The following is a 25,647-nucleotide window of genomic DNA, read 5'->3' on the forward strand; positions in this document are numbered from 1 at the left end:
TTCTATCTTTGTTTTCCATACAAATTGCAAGAAGGTCGGGCTTCTTACGGAGGCTTCCTCTTCAAGGAATTTATCACATGCCTCCTTCCTAGCATCTCTAAAGGTTGTGCCCTGAATATCCAAAGGAGTGAAATCCAATTCTAAAGAGGGTGGCATGAGGGGAACACCAATCTGCATCTCTACATTTTTCACTACAATGGCATCTTCCTCCTGTTGCTCTTCTACCTACCTTGGAGGTGAAAAAGGTACATGAGGTGGTGAGGTACTTTTGTCTGAGTCTTCAAGATCAATTATCTTGACCCCTTTAAAACGTTTTACTTGTACCTTTGGGGGTGGCTTTGTCTTTATTATCTTCTTTCCTTTTCTTCTCACCAACCTTCCACTTTCACTGCTACTCTCCTCTTTACTTCTTACTTCTTCTCTTCCCCTTTTTATCAAAAACACCACCCCTTGGAGGGGCCACATAGCTAGGTATACCTTCCACTAGCCCATCTGATCTATGAGGTGAAAGAGGAGGTGAGTCCGGTTGTTTCATTCTCATTTGATAAATCGAGGGTTTCTTATCCAAGCGTGATGGGTGTAGGTTGTTGCACTCTTCTTCTTTCAACTTGTTGGACATGAACTTCCTCAAGTGAAGCAGTCACTGGTGAGGAGGGACCTCAAGGAGATCAATCCAGACTGGTCAGCAAGAGTAACACAATGGAAACACATAGATATGATGGAGGCAATGTAAAATAGATAGTTTTATTGCATGAAATCTGATTACAAGCAACCGGTAACAATCGGATTACAACATATCGGCTCATAGGCCTGGTACACTAGGTCACAACTGGTACACTAGGTCACTAGGGCTGCTATTCCTCGCAACATCTCCATCACAGCAGGGTCTGCATTCCCACACATTCCACCATACCTAGCTCCTCTTCGCGCCATCGATTCAAGCTAGTCCTCTATAATTGCAGGTCGGATCCACAATCTACCACCCTACAACAAAAAATTCAGGACACGCAACCTCCGTAACAAAACTTCACTCTGATACCACTTGAAGAAGTCACTGGTGAGGAGGGACCTCAAAGAGATCAATCTGGACCGGTCAGCAAGAGTAACACAACGAAAACACATGGATATGATGGAGGCAATGTAGAACAAATAGTTTTATTGCATGAAATTTGATTACATTCAACCGGTTAACAATCGGGTTACACCACACCAACTCATAGGCTTGGTAGAATAGGTCACAATGGGGACCTTGAATCGAAAGATCTATCTTCTATGCCCAATCTAGCTACTTGATTCTCTCTTTTATTACATTCTAATACCTAATTACAAATATATATCGATCCAAAGGATCCAGTCGGCCCAAAAGGGATCAAAACCCTAAGAACAAGACCTAACATGAAAATAACAAGGTTGGCCTCCACCAAGAGATTCCTTCGGAAAATCCAAAGGATGAAATGTAGATCATGGGAAAAGGTCAGCCACACACCAAGGAACATCAAAATCAACTCCCAAGGCTCTCCAAGCTTTGAAAGGGGTTCCAGTAGATCACCAAAATAGGTCTCAAGCAACAGGTAACAAAGAACTGTCAATCCGGTAACAATAAATTGTCATGGAAACCGGTAGCGATATCTTGTCGGAAAGTGAACCAAATGCGATGTGGTTTGAAATCAAGAAAGATGATCAAGTCTTCAAGTAGAATCCAACTCCACGGGATCTGATGAGCCAAAACCGAGACACATAGAAAGGAAAATTGAAACTGCAAACAGAAAGCAAAACACAAAGGAAAATGTTTTTGGTTGATGCAAGATTGTTGTGAACTAGGGATGCTCATGCATCATCAAGTCTGGCTCTCTTCTCTTTTAATGCAAGAATTAACTCATCAAATTTGTTCATGACAAAATCTACTTTGGCACAAAATGGAGAAAAATGTTTTAATGGATCATAGTTGGGATCCATTTTATGTACTATAGCCCATAACTTCCTAAAAGCTATCCATTTTTCCTTCCTCCAATCCTGAGTCATGAAATCAAACTCATTTCTTATTATATCTTCAAGGAAATTATGTTAATGGGGTTGTTGGCTTCTTTTTACTTTTGCCCTGAAAACATTGTAAAACCCCTCTGAGTCACTATGTCTGACTGTATTAACCCCTAAATAATATGGTGCAAAAAGCATGTCAAAATGCACATATCCCCCTTTTATAATTGCAAAGTATGGAATGACAATATAATCTAGGGAAATGGTCCCTTTGCCTCTACCCTTCAGCTCCTTATCATGTATACAACCTATTTGCCATAGTACTTTAGCAAAACCTAACCTCAAAGGAACATTGAAAGATGTAGCGTCATAAAATTGTGACCCTTGCAATTTTCAACTGTATTTGGGTCTTTGCATTAGTGGATGAATCCTTAAGCCTGATCAAAAACCTGAAACATGTTCATGTCATCAAAAACTTGCATTTTCTATCATTTTGAATTGCCTTCTTGCTGCTGCCTATCTTAAATTAGGATAGGAAAGGGGCATGGAACCCATGTCCTCTTAGGACAGAGGCATGGCGCCCTTGTCCTATCCCTGTTTTGGGGCCCCTTTGGTCCCCCCTTGCATTGGGCTTGTCAATTGTTGAGCAGGAAAAAAATTTCTACGTTGGTCTAAGATAGGAAATTACCTAAATACCCCTAATTGGCAAGTATATAAGGAGAACTTCCCCTCCTATTTGCATAGGTTGATAATAAGTGGATCATAAAAAGAAATCAATTGCAAGCATTCAAACATTCAAGTATTCATTCAAGCATTGAGCATTTCAAGTCTCCTTTCAAGGCTAGGTGTTGCATTCAAGACAAGTATTCAACCATTGAAGAGGAGATTTCTATCAACATCCAAGACATCCTATTTCACATATCCATTCAAGAAAATTCATCTACAAAGGTATCAACATTTCAATTGCATCCCCTCCTTGAGGTGGATTTACTTCAGACATTTCCTTTCATTTACTCGCAACATTTTACAACCACTTGGTTAATTCCAAAATGAGGTTTGACCTAAAGGAAAAACCCCAATCCCAACAATATTTTCCTCTTGTTTCTGTGTGTAGGTTGTAGGTGTGCGGTTGTAATTGCAGGTTTAGACTTCATATTCAGAGATGAAAAAACCCTTTTCGACGCGCAGATTTTTCGAAGGACCATGCATAACTTACGCACAATCCCTACAACTTTTGCTCAGATTTGCAGGGAAGATTCGTCTCAACATTCTACTACTAATTCCAAGTGCACAACTTCATCTCGCATCTCTATCTAGAGATATAATCGTTTCTTTGTCATTTCTGCACTTAGTCTCGATTTGCTTAATTCAACTAGTCTATTACAAAAGAGGGTTAATTTACTTTCCTAATACTTTCCAAATTTACTGTAATTCACTTAGTATTCAATCTCTTACCATTGGGGATTGGATCTAGTGAATTCAACCCCTTTTGAATGTAATGTGTGAAAAATTGAAGGGAATCCTTTGTGAAACTTTCATCCCTCTTTCGAGGGGAGCAAAGCTTTCCATTTGATCTCCCCTCATCATTTTTTGTCATATTACATTTTGGTGAAGTCGACATCTTACATGCTTTACACTGAAAATTATTGCATACTTTTCATTTACAAATTTAATTTTCTTGCAATTTACACAAACTTAGTGGTTAAGTCATTCAAAAATCTAGTTGCTAAAATTGAAATTGAACTTGTATTTTACAAAAATTGCTATCTATTGGCTTAGATCTGAAAATTACACTGCTTGTCAAATTCAATTCTTTCATTGTCTTATTCAATTTGCAATTCAAATTTACAAAATTAAGTTGTTAATTGTCAAAACCCTAATTTTCAAACATCAACTTCAACTTGTGCAAAAATCGGATTTACATTTAATTTTCAGATTTGTAACTGTTTTCAGACTTGTCTTCTTGCCTAAAATTCAAATTTTCAATTTCCCTCCTTTTCCCAAAATTCAAAATTTCAAAATTCAATGGTTAGGTCCTAAAACCCCAATTTTTAAATTTAATTGGATTTTGTGCAAATTTCAGCCAATTTCAGTTTTCTAAATATTATTTAAGGTGGCCCTATTGAAGCAGTAACCAGTGAGGAGGGACCTCAAAGAGATCAATCTGAACCGGTCAACAAGAGTAAATACAATGAAAACACAAAGATATGATGGAGGCAATGTAGAACAAATTGTTTTATTGTATGAAAATTGATTACAATCAACTAGTAACAACCAGGTTACAACATAGCCGGCTCACAGGCCTGGTAGAACATACAGAATAGGTCACAACCAAGACCTTGAATATTAAGATCTATCTTCTATGCACAATCTCGCTACTTGATTCTTTGATTGATTCCATTCTAATGCACAATTACAATTATATATATATATTAATCCAAAGGATCCAGACAGCCCAAAAAGGATCAAAACCCGAAGAACAAGACCTAACGTGTAAAAATAAACAAGGTCGGCCTCCGCCAAGAGATTCCTCTGAAAAATCCAAAGGATAAAACGTAGATCGCAGGAAAAGGTCGAACACATGCCAAGATCACCAAAATAGGTCCAAACAGCCGGTAACAAGAACTGTCAACTGGTAACATGAAACTGTCAAGGAAACCAATATCGATATCTTGCCAAAAAATTATCCAAATGTGATGCGGTCTAGAAATAAGAAAGATGATCAAGCCTTCAAGTAGAATCCAACTCCATAGGATCTAGTGAGCTGAAATCGAGACACGCATAAAGAAAAAGAAAAAGAAAAAGAAAATGTTTTTGGTTGATGCAAGATTGCTATGAACCGGGGATGCCCCTGCATCAAACATCTGAGGTTATTGAAAAAGTGAGCCTCTCACTTTGTTGAGGTCAGAGGAAAACCAAGGCAGTCTACCTCTTCCTGATAAATCCAAGATGAATCTTCAACTGGCTTGTCCTTCCATTTCACAAGATACTCCTTATACTGACTGCTCTGGGTACTACACCCAATCCTACTATCCAAAATTTCTTTAATTTGATCCGGTTCCTTCTGGGGCAACTGTTTCTCCAATTCTACAACTCTGTCTTCACTGAATTCTGGTTCATGATACTCATGAAGATCTGCAATGTTAAACACAGGTGAAATACTCAGACTATCTGGTAACTCCACTTCATATGCATTTCCAGAACTGAACTTCCTCAAAATCCTGCAAGGTCCAAACTTCTTCATTTGCAACTTGTTATAAGTTCCAACTGGGAATCTCTCTTTTCTCAAATATACCATCACTTCATCGTCAACTTCAAATTCCTTATGTCTCCTCTTCTCCTCTGTCTTCTTCTTATACTTGTTGTTCATGTCTTCCAAATGTTGTTTAACCTGAATATCCAAGGCTGCCATGTGATCTGCAAAGTCTTCTGCTTCTGAACTTCTTTGGTCTTCACTACTAATATCTCTCAATTTTGATATACCTCTAGGATGCACTCCGGCAACAATCTCAAAAGGTGTTCTTCTGGTACTCCTATTCACTTAATTGTTGTAGGCAAACTCTGCTTGTGCAAGGATCAAATCCCAACTTTGAGTTTTATCTCCCACTAAACATCTCAACAAGTTTCCCAAACTCCGGTTAACTACTTATGTCTGTCCATCAGTCTGTGGATGAAAAGTAGAACTGAACTTCAAATATGTTTCATCTTCTTCCAAAGTGTTCTACAAAAATAGCCAACAAAATTAGTGTCTCTGTTTGAAACTATGCTCTTAGGTAATCCATGCAATCTCACCACTTCCATGAAAAATAGGTCTACTACATGCAATGCATCTAATGTCTTCTTACAAGGTATGAAATGAGCCATCTTTGAGAATTTATCCACTACCACAAATATAGAATCATTCCCTCTTGGTGTTTTAGGCAATCCAAGTACAAAATCCATGCTTATATCCTCCCAAGGTCTTACCAGTACTGTCAAAGGTTTATACAATCCCACATTCTGACTACTACCCTTTACAACTTGACAAACTCTACAACTTTGCACATATCTCTTAACATCCTTATGAATCTGGGGCCAAAAGTACTGCTCACTCACCAATGCTAGTGTTTTGTCAAAACCAAAATTTCCAGCCAAACCTCCACTATGTTTCTCCTTTATCAGATTCTCCCTCATTGAACTCTTAGGTATGCACAATTGAACTCCTCTAAATAACATCCCATCCCGAATGAAGTAATCTAGCCACTTGCTTTTGTCTACCATAACCGATTCTCTACATGCTTTCCAAGGTTCTGCAAAATTCGAGTCTTCATCATACAATGCCTTCAAATCTTCAAATTCTAATACTGTCACTCTCATCTTAGTCAGCAAATTCCTTCTCCTACTCAATGCATCAGCAACTTTGTTAGATTTCCCACTTCTATGCTTCAACACAAAGGTGTAACTCTACAAGAAATCCACCCATTTCATATGTCTCTGATTCAACTTACTCTGACTGTTCAAATACTACAAAGCTTCATGATCCGTATAAAACACAAACTCCTTAGGAAACAAGTATTGTCTCCACTTCTTCAAGGCTTGAACTATGGCATAAAACTCCTGATCATACAATGAATATCTCCTCCGGGTAAAATTCAATTTCTCACTGAAATAAGCTACTGGTCTCCCTTCCTGACTCAAGATTGCTCCTATTGCTCTTCCACTTGCATCACAATCCACTTGAAATACTTTATTGAAATCCGGTAAAGCTAACACAGGCTACTCAGTCACTTTTTGCTTCAACAGTTCAAAACTTTTGTTTGCTCTAGTATTCCACTTGAATTCCTTCTGATCTCCTCTCATGGTCTCAATCATAGGGTTACAAACTAAACTGAAGTTTCCAATAAACTTCTGGTAAAAACTAGCCAATCCCTGAAATGATCTTATCTCTCCAATGTTTTCCAGTGTGGGCCACTCAACAATTGCTTTCACTTTCTCAGGGTCCATCTTCAAACCATCCTCAAATATCACAAATCCCAAATAGACTAACTCATTCTTCATGAAAGTACACTTCTTAATATTTATCAGCAACTTTTCTTCTCTCAACCTTTGCAAAACTTGTTTCAACTATAACAAATGCTCATCTTTTGTCTTACTAAAAATCAGAATGTCATCCAAATACACAATAACAAATTTACCCAAGAATTTCTTCAATACCTCATTCATCAACATCATGAAAGTACTTGGTGCATTAGTTAATCCAAAAATCATCATCAACCATTCATACAGTCCTTCATTTGTCTTAGATGTTGTCTTCCACTCATCTCCTTCTCTGATCCTGATATGATGATATCCACTCTTCAAATCTATCTTTGTAAAGCATTTTGCTCCACTCAAATAGTCCATTATGTCATCCATCTTAGGAAAAGGAAACCAATGTTTCATTGTGCTCTTGTTTATTGCTCTGGAATTAGTACACATTCTCCACTCTCCATTCTTCTTAGGTGTTAATATTGTTGGTACTGTACAAGGACTCAGACTTTCCCTGATCAAACCTTTCTTCAACAGCTCCTGCACTTGTCTATTTAGTTCTTCATTCTCTACCGGCGTTAACTGGTGTGCATCTTTATTAGGCAAACTAGCTCCGAGAACCAAGTTCATGCAATGACTAATACTTCTCACAGGTGGCAATCCATCAGATACATTATCTGAAATGATGTCTTCATATTCTGTCAGCAATTTTTTTATCTCTTCCAGTTGTTCTCCTTCTAATTCCGGTTTCTTAGTCTTCTTAGGAATTAAGGCAAAACACACATTCTTATGTCTCAATCCATCCAATAATTTTCTTACATCCACCAAACAGATTCTAGCATTCGTATAGAATTCATTCTTCAAAGGTTCATCCAAAGGCAACAAGGTTTGCTTCATCCCATTGGCCACAATAGTGTATGTATTCTTTCTCCCATCATGTACTACTTGTCTATCAAACTGCCAAGGTCTACCCAACAAAAGATGACAAATATCCATAGGCATAATATCACACAAGACTTCATCATGATAATTCCCGATTTTCAATTTCACCAAACATTGCTCACTTACTAATAACTTATGTTCATCCTGAATCCATGTTATCTGATATGACTTAAGGTCTTTCAATCTTTTCAAATTCAACTTATTCACCATCCCTTCTGAAACAAGATTACCTGAGCTACCACTATCAATAACAACTTTACAACACTTACCAGATACCTTACATCTAGTCTTGAATAAATTCTTCCTTTGCAAAAGCTCTTCATCTCCTCCGGTATGACACAAAGCTCTTCTCATCACCAACAGTTCTCCATATTTCGGTTTGTTGTTTGATCCGATGGGGTTTTCTTCCACCACTGTTTCTCTTATGGTATTCTTTGTCTTCTTACACTCAAATGCACGATGTCCTTCTCCTCCACACTTATAGAAAGTTCCTCTGCATGTTCTCTTTTCTTGTCTTCCAAATTTCTCATTCTAATAACCATCCGGTTCTCTCCTCCAGTAGAAATTTCTATCATCGTTCCGGTATGAATTACCTTCTTTGTTCACTTCCTTGTCCTTGCTCTGATCTGTACTGGATCCTCTTCCTTCTTGAAATATTCCTCTATTAAACCTTTTGCCTCTCCCTCTCTACCTCTACTCATGTCTTTTGTTTAACTTCTCTTCCGCCTTTAGGGCAGACTGGTAAGCCTCTTCAACACTCTCCAATTTGATCAAACTTAGTTCATCTTGTATAGACATCCGCAATCCATTCAAATATCTTGCAACTTGTTCAACTATATCATCAACATGTCCAGATCTAATGTTCAACTTGTAAAATGCTTCGGTGTACTCCTTCACACTAGATTCATTTTGTCTCAAATTCTGCAACTTCCGAAACAGATTCACTTGATAATCAACTAGCATAAACTTTGACTTCAACTTAGCAATCATCAGATCCCATGTCTTAATCTTCTCTTGACCTCTTCTTTGTCTATCAACTTGCAAATGCTCCCACCAAAGAGATTCATGACCTTTCAACCAGGTACAAGCATATTTCACCTTCTTCTCTTCTGCAATGCTTTCAAAATTAAAAAAACTTCTCCATCTCCGAGATCCAATCCATCAATTCATTTGAATCCAACTTCCCATCATATTCCGGTGGGGCAAAATGAGGTTTAGTATTTGCCCTACTCAAAACCCTCAAAAACCTTTCCTCATCTGGATCAACCGCCGGTGGGTTTGCTTGTTCTATCAGGGCTTCTTCTCACATCTTCAATATGTCGGCCTCTTCTCTGGGCTGTCTCCACGGATTCCAACCAAGCTGCTATACCTCGCAACGTCTCCGTCAGAGTAGGATCTACACTCCCACGCGCTCGCCCATTTCTGGCTCCTCTTCGCGTCATCGTAAATGCTGGTCCTCTACAGCTATAGGTTGGATCCACAATCTACCACCCTACAACAAAAATTTCAAGACACACAACCTCCAAAATGAAATTTCACTCTAATACCACTTGAAGCAGTCACCGATGAGGAGGGACCTCCAAGAGATCAATCTAGACTGGTCAGCAAGAGTAAACACAATGGAAACACAAAGATATAATGGAGGCAATGCATAACAGATTGTTTTATTGTATTAAAATTGATTACAATCAACCGGGTTACAGCATAATCGACTCACAGGCCTGGTAGAACATACATAATAGGTCACAACCAGGACCTTGAATCTTAAGATCTATCTTCTATGCACAGTCTCGCTACTTGATTCTTTGATTAATGATTCCATTCTAATGCGCAATTATAATTATATATCGATCCCCAAAGGATCCAGTTGGCCCAAAAAGGATCAAAACCTGAAGAACAAGACCTAACGTGTAAAAATAAACAAGGTCGGCCTCCGCCAAGAGATTCCTCCAGAAAATCCAAAAGATGAAACATAGATTGCAGGAAAAGGTCAGCCACATTCCAAAGAACATCGAAATCAATGCCCAAAGCTCTGTAAGCTTCAGAAGGGGTTCTGGTAGATCACCAAAATAGGTCGAGGCAACCGGTAACAAGAACTGTCAACCGGTAACATGAAACTTTCAATGAAACCGATAGCGATATCTTGCCGGAAAATTATCCAAGTGTGATATGGTCTAGAAATAAGAAAGATGATCAAGTCTTCAAGTAGAATCCAACTCCACAAGATCCGGTGAGCAATCAATCAACTACAAAGTTGACACATATAAAGTCCAACTTGAATCTACTATGAATCACTCATAATTTACTAAGTCAAATTATGATTAGTCATACTTACTACTTACCTAGGCAAGTTGATTTCTATCTCTTATTAAAATCAAAGAAATAAAATTACTATTAATATCTTTTAACATAACCAAATTACTTGCTATGCCTAACAAAGTGGATTGATTAAGTTCAACCATGAGCTATTAAAAAGGGGCTTGTTAATACATATTATCCCACACACTTGTTAAGTAAAAAGGGGGTACACCACCATACGTGGTCGATCCCTACCATATGTGTGGTGTGCCAATGGTATCGACTCCACCACCCACTTGGTTAGGGTGATGGTGTTTTACTTTGCTATGAATTAGGGTGCACGTACCTTGTATGGGGTCAATGCTCGGTCGACCACCTTCCATACATTTTCTTACCATCACCAACTCAACAGAAGGTAACTTTCCATTCCCAACTTAACTTGACTCATCTTGACCAACTAGAGTGTGGGTGTATGATAGATCAAATAGGCACATATTTAAGATTACCGAACCGAGTTCTTCTATAGAGTGATACTATTCCTCCCTTTCGAAGGCTTGATCATATCATGCATTCAACTTAGCACATCATAACAGCAGTTAGCTTTTATCAAAACATATATATGCATCATGAATTTTTTAGCTTCAAATACTCAAAATATCACAATGATTGCACATTCATTCATCAGATGTCCATTCAAGATAAATATATTAAGAACATATTCATGTGTTCAAGCATTTTAACTAAATAAAGCAACAGTTATAAGTGTTGGCATTATGGATGAATTCATTATGTGTTGATTGATGTTTTGTTATTGATGTCAACACTAGCTGATTTAGATGGTTACCTGCAGACAAGTTTTGGTACCAGTAGAAGATCTTGTGTTACTGGCAGAAGAGATTATTATGATTGGCACTTCTGGCATGTTTGGTTCAGTGAAGTATATTGGATTTCATATGTTATATGCTCCATGAGCATGTTGTGGTCAGTTGGTATTGGCTTGGTAATTAGATGTCATCATACACACTGGTAAACCCGTACCGGCAATGGTTTAAGGCTTTACCAGTAGAGCTTTCATTGAGGAATTATGATAGGATGCATAAGTGGTGTTGGTGCAACTTCTTAATGGATACCAAGATACTGAATATGTTAGTTGATCGTGTTTCAATTGCTTGAAGATGTTGCTTCGGCGTGGTGGACCCAAAATAGGTCTGATACCTATCTAGGTTATGGACCGGTATCATGCTAGTGTGTAGTCTACACGTTACCTGGATGATTTGAGATGGTTCATGGATTTTCTATTATTGTTTTTATCGTACGCCAACATGGAAAATCATTGTAAAAAGGAATTATGTAATGATCTTATTGTAATATCTTTAGGTGGTCGACCTAATTGGTTTAGGCCTTAGGGTTTGTATAAATAAGAGGTAGAAACTCTCTGTAAAGAATCATGGTTATTGGAAAGGTCATGGTCAAGGAATGTAATGTGCGAATATTGTAATATCACTCAGGCTAAGGAATTGATCAATCATTGGTGACCGGATTGGATTCAGAAAAGGATTCAATCCTCCAGCATAGAGCTTAATCGGGACTATAATCAGGCATGGTAGATGCTATTTTCAGCAATTCACTCTATTGGATTGTTGCCCATTTATATTGAGAAGGTTGTAGCCTCTTTGTAGTCAGTGAGACTTTTTTGTAATGAGCAGTACGCTCTAGGCAGTGTGCCTTCCTGCAAGTGCAGGCCCCTCATTGTAACACATACTTTCTACAGAAGTATCATCTGACTGTGGGTAGTTTTCTCACATGGTTTTTCCCTTTCTGGGTTTTCCACATACAAATCATGGTGTTATGTGGTATGGTTGCTTTACATTGATTATCTGGTTAATTTTTAAGTTGTATTGTTTATCGGCATTTGTTTGTGCTTTACCGATACTTGATCTGTTTAAGGTTATATTGTGGATTAAAATTTATAATCTGTTAACAATTGATTCCCCCCCCCCCCTCTTTTTTCTCAGTTGTTCACCAGTTATCCTAACAATTGGTATCAGAGTTTTGGTCCTCTTTTGCAAAAGCTTAACCGCTTGAGGTAGATCTCATGGGAACTAACACAACTAATCCACCGGCAGCTATTTTTAGAAGAGAAATCCCTAAGCTTGATGGAACAAATTATGGGATATGGAAAATTCAAATGAAGACTCATCTTAGATGTCTTGGCAAGGATATTTGGGAGATCATTGAGAAAGGATACACACCTTATGATTCGGCATCTAGGAATCCTGCTCCTGCAGACTTGGATAAGCATATTGAAAATGATTGCAAAGCTAGAGAAGCCCTCCTGTGTGCACTTACAGATCAGCAGATCATGGGATTGACTAACAAATCATCGGCTAAGGTTATGTGGGACAAATTGCAAAATCTGAATGAAGGTGACCCTACTATCAAAATTGCTAAACTTGATGGTTATCGGGTAAGATATGAAAACTTAAAAATGGAAGAAAATGAAAAAAACTTTGTGTTTATGGAAAGAGTAAATGAGATTGTTATGGGAATTCAATATTGTTGAAGATTTCTATGTGAAGATGAAATAGTTTCCAAAGTCTTGAGAGCCCTTCCACTGGCTTACAAGATGAAGGCAACGACAATTAATGAGTTGAGAACAATGGCAAACACTTCAGTTAACAGAGACATTCTTATTGGTAAATTATCTGCTTTTGAGCTTGAAGAATTTGGATCTTCTGGAGCTGTAAAGTCTGAACCTTCTTTTCGTGCATCATCATCAACATCTACTGGCAAGAGTGATTGAAGAGCCTTATATGCAAAAGAACTAGAAGACATGAGGAAAGAAGATGAAGAGCTTGAGCAACTTGAAGCCTTATTTGCTAGAAGAGTACCTAAAGGACCTACTAGAGTAAGTATGAAGGAAAAGCACCTTTTAAATGTTTTGCATGTAATCAGATTGGTCATTTTGCATCTAGATGTCCTGAAAGGAATGCAAGGTTTGAGGAAAGAGTAAAGAAAACTTTTAAGCCTAACCAGAACAAATATAGATTCAAGAAACAATGCTACATAGCAGATGAGGAAGTAGTAACAGATGACTCTGGAGATGAACCAGCAGAAGATTCTTCTAGTGGATCCGGAAATGGAAAAGAATGGGTGTTCTATGCTTTGAAGGAGGATGAACTGGAACCAGCTATCAAAAATGAAGAAAAGGCCCTGGCAACAAAAGTTGAAGATAAAGATGAATGGGTAATTGATAGTGGATTCTCACACCATATGACTGGAGATAAAAGGAAATTTTTGTCCCTGCAAGAATACAATGGTGGTCAAGTCAAATTTGGAGATGACAAAGCATGTATGATCAAAGGTAGAGGTATTATTTCTTTGGATGGCAAGCATAATATTGATAATGTCTATTATGTAGAAGGCTTGAAGCATAATCTTTTGAGTGTTGGACAATTAGTTGATAAGGGTTTTCAACTTCAGTTTAAGGATAGAAAATGCAAAATCATTAACAAGACCGGTTTGGAAATTGCAACCGGTATTCAGATAGGAAGTAATATCTTTCACTTGAACGCTGGTAATAAGACATGTTTGATTGCTCATATTGATGAGAGTTGGCTATGGCATAAGAGGTCGTGTCATGTTAATTTTGATTGTATTGTTAAGATCAGTTCAACTAAGGCAATTAGAGATATACCTAAGATTATGAAGCCTAATAATTCGGTATGTAAGGAATGTCAATTGGGTAAGCAAGTTAAAAGTTCTTTTAAGAGAATACATGACAAATCTAATGATGTACTTGATTTGATTCACACTGACTTATGTGGTCCAGCAAGGACTAGAAGCTTTCAAGGTGATAGGTATTTCAAGTTGATTATTGATGACTATTCTAGAATGATGTGGGTGACTTTTCTAAGGGAGAAGTCTGAAGCTTTTGAGAAATTCAAGATCTTTAAAGCGAAGGTTGAAACAGAAACTGGATTGAAAATTAAATGTCTAAGATCAGATCATGACGGTGAGTTCACTTCTCATGAATTTAACAGTTATTGTGAGACAAATGGAATCAGGAGACAACTATCTGCACCTAGGACTCCTCAACAAAATGGAGTAGTTGAAAGGAAGAACAAAACCATTTTGGATGCAGCTAGATCTATGATGATGGAATCCAAATTGCTTCATATCTACTAGAGAGAAGCAATGAGTACAGCAGTCTACACACTGAATAGAGTTCACATTAAAGGTGAAACCGGTAAGACCCCTTATGAACTATGGTTTGGACATACACCTACTATTAAGTATTTCAGAATTTTTGGAAGTAAATGCTATATCAAAAGAGATGATTCAATTGGCAAGTTTGATCCTAGATGTGGTGAAGGGATGTTTCTTGGTTATTCAATTCAGAGCAAAGCATACAGATGTTATAACAAAAGATTGCAGAAAATTGTTGAGAGTGCTAATGTGAAAGTGGATGAACAGTACAGAAATCATTTTATATCATATGACAAGGAACCAGCAGTGGAAATGATCATAACTGAATCGACAATGCCTCAACCGGTATAGGAAGCTGAAAGAGTTACACCAACACAGTCTGAACATTCAACTGTGATTGATTATCAGAGCAATGATCCCGAAGTTCAGAAGACACCAAGGTATGTAAGATTAAATCATTCTGAACATCAAATTATTAGAGATAGAAACAAGGGAGTTATTACAAGAAGAAAAATGGCACATGAAGAGGTATGTCTTATTTCTCAAGTTGAACCGGTAACTCTTATTGAAGCTTGTAAGGATAAACATTGGTTAAAGGCTATGGAAGATGAATTAGATCAAATAGAGAAGAGTGAAACTTGGTCTTTAGTTTCTCGGCTTAAAAATAAGAATGTTATTGGAACTAAATGGGTTTTTAGAAATAAACTGAATGAGGATGGTCAGGTTATAAGAAACAAGGCTGGATTGGTTTTTAAAGGATATTCTCAAATGGAAGGAATTGATTATGGCGAGACATTTGCACCCGTAGCTAGAATTGAAGTTGTTAGACTATTTCTTGCCTAAGCAGCTTATAAGAACTATAAGGTTTATCAAATGGATGTCAAATGTGCATTTCTAAATGGTGAGATTGAGGAAGAAGTTTGCATTGAGAAATCTGGTGGATTTTCACTAACAGATGATAAGGATATGGTTTGCAGATTGAAGACAACTTTATATGGTTTGAAACAAGCTCCTAGATCTTGGTATGCAAGGTTGGATAAATATATTTTGAAGCTTGGTTTTACTAAAAGTAGTGTTGATAGTAATCTATACTATAAGATCACTGATAATGATATTCTGATTATTGAATTTTTTTGTTGATGATATCATTTTTGGAGAAGAAGATAAATTGTGCATGGAATTTGCTAACAACATGAAAAATGAATTTGAAATGTCCATGATAGTATCTAAGGGAATTGTTGAAGAAGTTTGGTATGGAGAATTCTAAATCGGTAAGTACTCGTATGGCTACAAATGATAAATTATCTATCAAGGATACTTCTACACCGATAAATCCAACAAGTTATAAATATATGATTGGTGGTCTGTTATATCTAACTCGGACTAGACCTGATATTATGAATGCAGTAAGTATTGTTTCAAGATATCAAAGTAATCCTAAAGAAAATCATGAATGTGCAATAAAGAGAATATTTTGGTGTTTGCAAGGAACAACAGGATATAGTTTATGGTACTCCAGAAATGATGATTTCACTTTATGTGCATATACTGACTCAGATTAGGCAGGTGATACTGATGATAGGAAGAGCACTTCTGATGGAACTTTCTTTCTTGGAAAGAAATTGGTTTCATGGATAAGAAAAAAACAGTCATGCATTTCTTTATCTACTACAAAAGCTGAGTATGTTGCAGCAACAACTAATTGCACTCAAGTTTTGTGGATGAAGCAAATGTTGAAGGATATCAGGGTAAATTGTAGTGAACCGATAGTTATCTACTGTGATAACTCTGTAGCTATTGACATGTCTAAGAATCTGGTATTTCACTCTAAGACTAAGCATATTTCAATAAAGTATAACTTTTTGAAGGACAAGGTAGAAGCAAAGGAAGTCAAATTGGTTTATGTGAACAATAAAGAACAGATTGCAGACATATTCACTAAATCGTTGTCTAAGGAATCATTTGAATACTTGAGAGACAGGTTAGGGGTTTCTGCCCCTCCGGCAGAGACTTGATTGATGAAGTTTGTCATCAGTCCGATATACATTATCAGGAACATTATTCATTCCAGCACTGATGAATGGTGCTACTACTCAGGGGGAGTAGTCAGCTTTGAGATTCAGAGGTTTATATCATTGCTTTGATATTTTTGTCAGGTTTCTGGCATTGATGTCAAAGGGGGCGTGATAGTAAATATGAAAAATCATTCATAACCTTTCAGAGATATCATTCACAAGGGGAGATCTATTGATTGATGGTTGTCTTCCACAGGGGGAGACTTGTTTGGCATCTCTTGGTACTTAGATGTTTTTCACATCTAGTGTTGCCATCAATGTCAAAGGGGGAGATTGTTGGCATTATGGATGAATTGATTATGTCTTGCATTGATGTTTTGTCATTGACGTCAACACTAGCTAATTTGGATGGTTACCGGCAAACAAGTTTCAGTTACCGGTAGAAGATCTTGTGTTACCGACAGAAGAGATTATCTAATTGGCACTTCCGGCATGTTTGGATCAGTGAAGTATATTGGATTTCATACGTTATATGCTCCATGAGCATGTTGTGGTCATTTGGTATTGGCTTGGTAATTGGATGTTATCATACACAGTGGTAAACCCTTACCGATACTGGTTTAAGGCTTTACCGGTAGAGCTTTCATTAAGGAATTATGACAGGATGCATAAGTGGTGTTGGTGCAACTTCTTGATGGATACCAGGATATTGAAGATGTTCGTTGATCGTGTTTCAATTGCTTGAAGATGTTGTTTTGGCATGGTGGACCCAAAATAGGTCCGATACCTATCTAGGTTATGGACCGGTATCATGTTAGCGTGTACTCTACACGTTACCTGGATGATTCAAGATGGTTTATGGATTTGCTATTATTGTTTTGATCTTAAGCCGACATGGCATATCATTGTAAAAAGGAATTATGTAATGATCTTATTGTAATATCTTTAGGTGGCTGACCTAATTGGTTTAGGCCTTAGGGTTTGTATAAATAAGAGGTAGAAACTCTTTGTAAAGAATCATGGTTATTGGAAAGGTCATGGTCAAGGAATGTAATGTGTGAATATTGTAATATCACTCAGGCTAAGGAATTGATCAATCATTGGTGATCGAATTGGAGTCAGAAGAGGATTTAGTCCTCCGGCATAGAGCTTAACTAAGACTGTAATCAGGCATGGTAGAAGTTATTTCCAGAAGTACACTCTATTGGATTGTTGTTCGTTTATATTGAGAAGGTTGTAGCCTCTTTATAGTGAGTGAGACTCTTTTGTAATGAGTAGTACGCTCTAGGCAGTGTGCCTTCCTGCAAGTGCAGGCCCCTCATTGTAACACATACTTTCTACAGAAGTATCATCTGACTGTGGGTAGGTTTGCCACCATGGTTTTTCCCTTTCCAGGTTTTCCACGTACAAATCATGGTGTTATGTGGTATAGTTTCTTTACATTGATTATCTGGTTAATTTTAAGTTGTATTGTTTACCAGTATCTATTCCTATCGGCATTTGTTTGTGCTTTACTGGTACTTGATCTGTTTAAGGTTATACTGTGGATTAAAAGTTATAATCTGTTAACAACTGATTTACCCCCCCCCCCCCCCCACTCTCAGTTGCTCACCGGTTATCCTACCAATAAGTACTATCAAAATGGGGTGTAACATATACGTAACACCCTTAGGCACTTATAATATCATCTTAAGTATGAATTGGTTGGGAAAGCACAAATCTAAGGTTAACTTTTATGACAAGACAGTAGAGTGCTTAGATTACTTAGGAAACAAGGTGCTCTAGGACGGCATTCGACACGATATCAAATTGTGACAACTCTCCGCTATCCAATTAAAGCAAGGCAAAAAGGAAGGTTGCCAAGTATTTAAAGTTAAAATGGAAGAAATTAATGAATCCAATGAAATCAAATTCTATGATGATATGATGATTTATGAAGCTAGTTATCATCATGGAGAAAGTTCTAGGGAAAGTGGAAAACCAGAGGAATCATTTGAAGATAGATACCCTTATCTTCAAATTTATCAAGATGTATTTCCTGAAGAACTACCCGGGTTACCACCCAAGAGAATATTTGATTTCTCAATTGAGTTAGTGCCAAGAGTAGCACCAATGTCAAAAGCCCCATACTAAATGACAACTATCGAACTCATGGAATTGGAAGCACAATTACAATAATTATTGAATAAGGGATTGATTAGACCTAGTGTGTCACCAATGAGGGGCACCAGTAATATTTGTCAAGAAGAAGGACAGTACCCTTCACCTTTGCATTGACTAGAGGATGTTGAACAAATTAACCATCAAAAACAAGTCCCCAAGTGATTGGTGTGTATGGATTACCCCTTCATCTAAACCCAGATGAGCAAAAATACACAAAAGCTAATTGATACAATCAATTCCTATGAAACAAAAAGTGTTGCTGCTTCAATTTTCATTTTTATATTTTCATATTTTGTTATAAATTCTAGGAACCAACATACATATGTGAACAAATAAATCATAAGAAAAAGAAACAAAACAACGAGAGGGCAGATTTGTATTACCATTACAACAAGCTTTGCAACATCTATTGTAAATAGGCTAGAATTTTAAGTTGGCCTACTCACCAATGTTCAGAAGGATGTCTTGCAGAGTGTCAATACCTTCATCAAATCTCTTTGCCAATTTAATAAGAGTCATCCCATAAAAAATGTCAATAATATTATCATATGAAGACCAAATTTCCCTCTTTGGCCAAGTGGTGGAACATATGGGGGCTCCAATGGTGGTTGGGTATGCTTCTCCTTCTTTTCTTGTTTTGGTTTCTTTATACTCTTCATACAAACTTCATAAAGTTTTTGTTTTGGTTGCACTACGATGCCAATATGAAAGCATCTACAATCCAACAAATAAATCCAGAATAACATACAAAAATAAGATAAACTGACAAGTATTTCTTTATAAACTAAAGACATAAGAAAACCACTTCCTATAGAAAATTATCGATCCAATCATCTCCTAAGCATTAAATGCTTCCTTTAGCCCATATACTCTTACTCTTTGAGCTTTTTATCTTCCAAAAATGCAAGTTTAAATAAGTACATAATAACATAAAATTCAAAAGAAGCGATTGAGAAATCTCAAACTGCCAATCTGTTAAATTTATAAGAAAGAGAACTTGAGGCTAAGAAAGGACTATAATTACACACTGTGGGGTTAGATACTTGAGTAAAAGATTATCAGCATAGTATGTGGAAAGCAAATTAGTATACTCCACTTTAAGAAATTTTAAGATAATTACCCAGGACTTTCACTCGAGTGCTTTCCTACTTTGCTAAACAAGACACCTAGCGCAACAAGTTTCTTCCGACAAAAATCTAAAAAAATGGAGCAAAAATAAATTAATTAGCAGTGAAAGGCATGAGAGAAAGAGAAAACAAACAGCCATGAAAAAATAACAGGTTACACTTAAAAACATATCAATTTATAGTGACTAAAATTGTACACTACAAAAAAATATGCAAAGACGTCTGTATAAGATTCATCCACCCAAACCTCAACCACTATTATAAGTAACACAAAGAACCAATGAAGCTTTACAGATCTTTACATGGGGATCTTTAAATAATGATTATTTCGCTTGCGAAACTTTATTCCAGCTTGTATACTTTATTTGTTATTTGCACATATACATTTGTTTAAACTTTCTAATTTCATATAATGCTTATAACAGTATGTTTCTTAAACAATTATGCTACTTTGTATAGATACGAGCATGCTAAGCATAATACATGCATTTATTATTATCTTATTTATTATAACTTTTTCCCATGCATCTATGAAAATATTGTTCATATTCTTTGTTTCCAAATTTTAAATTTTCTTTGTAAATATTTGATTCACCCGTAACACATTTTTTCTTGAAAAGGATAGTTTTATAAATCAAAGAGAAGGTGACTATCAATCCTTCGTTGAATAATATTAAAATGTGAATCTGACCTTTCAATTTGATTATAGAGCTGAATTGAACATGACCCCTTTCAATTTGTGCATTAGTTTTTTTAGATATGATGCTTGTGATGTATCAAAAATTGTTGTAATTACTTGAAAAGAGTGCAGATAGGCAGCGAATTGAAACTAAAAATTAATGAATGATAAAAGTCCTAGAAATTTCTAGCTATAACAAAGATATCTGACTTAAAGTATTGTAGTATATATAAAAAATCTGCATACTACCTAATGTAAGACTTGCAACTACAATATCTGAGAAAATCCACTTTCAATCATATTTTGATCTATGTCAATGCCTTATTGCAAATCTACCATTTTAGCACAGAATAGAAGGATGCAGGCAAAGGTTGTACAAACTAGCCTTACACCTGCAAGTTGAATTTATTTATGAAGTACTCATCCTAATTTGAGTACTCAGTTTCAAACTTGAATGTTGAACTGCCTAGTAAAACCAAGAACTGAACTATCAAACCTAGGAGGCACAATCATATAGTTTAATGTGTTTCAATTTGTGTTATGTATACACAAAGCGATATTATTCTCTATATACATTGGTTTATGCTTTGATAGAAGTCTATACCCTGCTCCAAAGCTCCCGTTATGGCACAAGAAGCCAGGATGTTAGTAAAATTCGTGGAGTTTAGTTTTACACATATCGATTGCATTTGGTTGAAATCTTTTTGGGCATATCCTGCAACCATGACATTCCATGAGCATTTGATTAAGCAATGGCATACTTTTGTGCTCCTTTGTTACTGGTTTTACTAGTACTCACAAAAGGTGCATATCTAGATCAATATGTAGATTTTGCATAGCAAATATCACCTCTGCCATAGTTTTTATGAATGGGTTGCGTTGTACTAATACTAGTGATGTTTTTCAGTGCACTTAAGTATAGCCGTTTTGAGGACCCAAGGAAATATAGGCAATTCAGTGGAAGCAAATGTGACTGCTGCCTCAACAAATGTTCTCCGAGGTATAAACATAGTGGGAATAATGATGGTTCACATAGATCTTGCTAAGGGGGGAAGGCTTCCTCTTCACTCACACCCACGAGCCTCTGAAATCTGCTTTATCTTGTAAGGGAATCTCAGAGTTGGCTTTCTAGAGAAGACCAACAAGCTTTCCTATGCCGACATGAAAAGAGGGATTCCCCAAGGTGTTGATGTATTGTATTCCATAATAATGCAAATACTACTGCCTTTGCCATACTGGCTTTTAACAGTCAATCTCTGGGTAAAATCTTCCCCTTGCCCAATTTTCAGATTCATTTTATATTAATATGTTGTTTGCTTACCAATTTTTTTTTTGATCAGTAAAGGCAGAGTCGAGATTTATATTAATTTGAATTAATTACAGTAATTTCTTAGCTGAGAGTCATAGCATTAAAAACCTATTCTCAGCAATCCCAACAAAACGTGGTTTCCACAACAAACAAGAGACCATTAAACTTATGATTTGTCCACTTTTTTAATAGAAACATCAAAATTAAGTAGTCTAAAGAAAATGGAACTAGAAACGTTTATATGGCAGATTCCCAACTGCCTAGAAACAAAGAGTTTAAGCATAATAAGAAACCAAAATAAACTTTATACGATTATGTGTTAAGTATCGAGAAGGGAAATTGATGCAGCAACAAAAAGAAAGCGTAGCTTGCAGTGGGAGGATCAGGTTGGTGTAGATCAATTCTTGCTCTTCCTTGGCCTCTGCCTGCTGGACGACCCCGGCCACGACCCGCGACCCTACAGCCTCTGCTTGAACCACCCCTGCGACTCTGTTCAGCTTGGGGCTCTGCATCTGCAGCTTTCATAGGCAGGATTATGTTAAGCCTTGCAAATTGGAAGAGGTCCTCCTCTTTTCCCTAATCCTCCGGATTTTCTCCTAAAGACCGCCATTTGAGATAACTCAAACCAACTCCAACAAAGACTCTATGTTTGTCCAAATCTTTCCCTTTCAAATCCAGTAGGAGAGGGTAGTATTTAATGAGCTCTATGTGAGCATTGAAGAGGATTTGGTCGCTTGGCCGAGGTGCCCCAGAATCATGGAGGACCTTATTCAAAATTTCTTGAAATTCCTGAAGAATTTCCTCAGGAAAAAGCTCCTTGGTAAGGCTCCAAACACCTTGCTTGGGTAACTTTTGGTCCAACAAAGAAGCCACAAATCTAGAAGAGATGCAGGTGTTGTCTCGCAGGTACTCTTCCCTGCTCAAGTGGGCGCTACCCAGAATCATCTTTACTACAAGCAGAATTGGAGGGTCCACATGGATGAGGAGACGCTTCAGTCTCAAGTCCATGATCTTTCTAAAAGAGACCTGACGAGTGGAGGCATTGAGGGAACTAGGAGTGTCTGCACCAAAGCATGAGGAGGGCCTTGGGTAGACACTCATAATGAATCCAAACGATGGCTCAATAGACATGATGATCAGAGGAAAGAAGACAAGCGAGAAAGGAAAACCAAGGTGAATTATGCAGATTTTGCAAGAAAGAAATGAAGGCAGGGTGCAGAAAATGTTTCGGCAGGATAATCGGGCGCACGTTTCAACACCTAATAATGAAGAACGGATGAGCATTAAAAGCTTCAGCGAAGGTGGTGGAGAATAAATGTCCTGATCAAGCCAAATCTTCCTAGGTGCAGATGAAAAGAGAAACCTGCAGATAGCTCATATGAAAGGTACAGAATGACGGCGGAAGCTAGCTGGAGCCTCAAGAAACACAAATAGAAGAAGACGTAGATAGGTTTAAGCGAAATGTTGGCAAAGCTAAACCGGACCCACCATAAACCCCAGGTTTGAGTGGAAGCTTGAATTCAAAAATTAAAATAGTCGTTAGCCCAAACAACCAAAGGAGTGCGAGAAAAATAATGCAAAAACTAAAATCTGCACTCCTCAATCAGGATGACAGAAAGCATCCCCAAAACTCTAGGAGGACGAAACCTGTTGGATGACCTGATCTGCATTACCACTAATCTGATTACTCTTATCCCACCAATGAATGAAAGAACCTTGAGCTGCTATTTTTGATAAGGCATCTGCCACTGCATTCGCTTCCGTGTAGATGTGTTTGGCTTCAAAATGCTCAAATCTGGTCAAATTTTCTAAATTTTTTTCTAAAATTGCTTGAAGTCTTCAATTTGGAGTTTTTTTTCCTTATTGCATTTATTGCTATCTTCGAGTCTCCTTCCACTGAGACATTTCTTAGGCCATGGTCGATGCAATCCATCAAACCAAGTTGCAAAGCAGTGAATTCTGCTATATTATTGGTGTCTGGGGAATTGGCTTTGCCATTTCCCTATGATTGCTCCTGATTGATCTCTGATTACGTAGCCAATTCCAGAGGGGCCTGGATTGCCTCTGGATGCCCCATCAAAGTTTAATTTCCCCCAATCAGGCTTTGGGGGGACCAGGTTGCATCTTTTCTAGCATTGATTTTTTGATAGGAGGATGAAGGGATGCTAATTCCTTGCCACTTTAGCCTGATATTTTCATCCCATGAAGAAAAGACTTTGGACTAATCCAAAGAAAACGCTATTCTACAATTGACTGAGTCCACTATTGTCGAATCAATTGAGTTTAGAATTGATTCCTGCCTTCTAGCTTTGCCTTCAAATAACCTACGATTCCTTTCTTTCTAGATTTCCCAGATTAAGCATGATGGGGACACTTCCATAATTTGACTCAGGGAGCTCTCCTTAAGAGGAAGGGGCCAACTTTGGAATAGAGATTTGATGTCATTCGGCAGGGCTATAAACAAACCCAACTTGGCACAAAGCCATCTCCAGCATTTAGAAGCAAATGGGCAATTCAAGAGGAGGTGGTCCACTGTCTCTGATTGGGCTTTACATAAAATGCATCTTGATGGTCCTTCATAATCCATTCTTGTAAACTTATCTGTAGTTAGAATTTTTTTTTAAAAGGCTAGCCATGCAAAGATGCCCACTTTTGGAATGACTTTGGGGCTCCAAAACAGCTTCAAAGGGATGTCTTGGTTGTTTTGATCTACAAGGCTGACTAGAATTCTATATCCATTTTTTGAATTATATTGCCCTGTTTTGGATGGCGCCCAGATAAGAGAGTCTTCCCCTCTTCTGGGATTGATATTTCTTGCTTCTAAATGTTTCAGGAGTTGATCTAGATCTTCCCTTGAAATTAGCAGAACCTCCATTGCTTTCCATCTCCAACATTGTGAGTTCGACATGTCAACCACTTCCAAGTAGTCTCTAACTCGAGAACCCCAGTGTTATTGGAACCAATGTTCTGCAGCAAGGATACGAATTAAGTTTGCCAAAGGTGGATAGCCACCCCAAGAGTCCTCCCAGAATAGACTAGATGAGCCATCATGAATATCCCAAAAAATTGAATTTGAAACCAGATTTCTATAGGAGATGATAAAATTCTAGGTTCTGGACCCCTTGGGAAAGTTGCCTAATCTGAAGATGTTGAGATGGTTCTGGTCTGGTAGGTACTTTGTTGCCAGCATTCTAACCCATGTTGCATTGGGGTTTTTTATGAACTTCCAGACTAATTTAGCCCCTAGGGCTATGTTTTGCAATTTAAGGTCTTTAATGCCTAAGCAACCCATTGATCTGGGCTTGATAATTTTGTCTCAAGCTATTAAAGCAATTTTATGCTTCTCCTGAGTGTTTTTCCAGAAGAAGTTTCTCATCTTCTTAATTATGAAGGAATTAGCACTAGATGTTAAGGATAATATGGATAAGAGATAAATAGGAAGGGCCGAAATAACTGCTTGGATCATCACTAGCCTTCCCACCCAAGAGAACCAATTGCCCTTCCAGAAATTTGCATTTTGTTCAACTTTTAGTTTTAAAGGATCCCAGAATTCAGAGTTCCTTAGACCTCGGTCTATTGGAATGCCCAAGTGAATACAAGGAAGTATAGGAGTTGAAAAAATACAACACCACAGGAGCCTAAAGATCTTCTGCAAGCCGAATAACCTGTTACAAGGAGAAGCAATGAAGCAAAATCTGAAGAACATACAAAACACAGAGAATATGCTCAAAAAGAGAGAGCTCAATATTCACAAAAATATGTAATGTGATTCTTACAATGAAAAGAAAGAACTCAACCTTTAATAGGTCAAGAAATCCTAAAAAAGGAAAACCTAGGTTTGCACATAATAATTAATTATATGCACTTAAAGTTAGCTTAAGTGTAAAAGAGATAAAGGGAACTTAAATAATTAAACAAAGA

At 37.3% G+C, this 25,647-nt stretch overlaps 1 protein-coding gene across 1 annotated transcript in view; it reads right to left on the minus strand.

Annotated features, from left to right (window-relative positions):
* Positions 1 to 19,081: 19,081 nt before the first annotated feature.
* Positions 19,082 to 25,647, minus strand: part of LOC131078550 (uncharacterized) — a 43,452-nt gene continuing 36,886 nt past the window's right edge. Inside the window, exon 2 of the mRNA XM_058016273.2 lies at positions 19,082 to 19,325. Within this exon, the coding sequence (XP_057872256.2) occupies positions 19,127 to 19,325 (199 nt within the window). The 3' untranslated portion in view covers positions 19,082 to 19,126. The remainder of the gene's footprint in view (positions 19,326 to 25,647) is intronic.

This window comes from Cryptomeria japonica, chromosome 8, assembly GCF_030272615.1.
Source record: "Cryptomeria japonica chromosome 8, Sugi_1.0, whole genome shotgun sequence".
Taxonomy (NCBI): domain Eukaryota; kingdom Viridiplantae; phylum Streptophyta; class Pinopsida; order Cupressales; family Cupressaceae; genus Cryptomeria; species Cryptomeria japonica.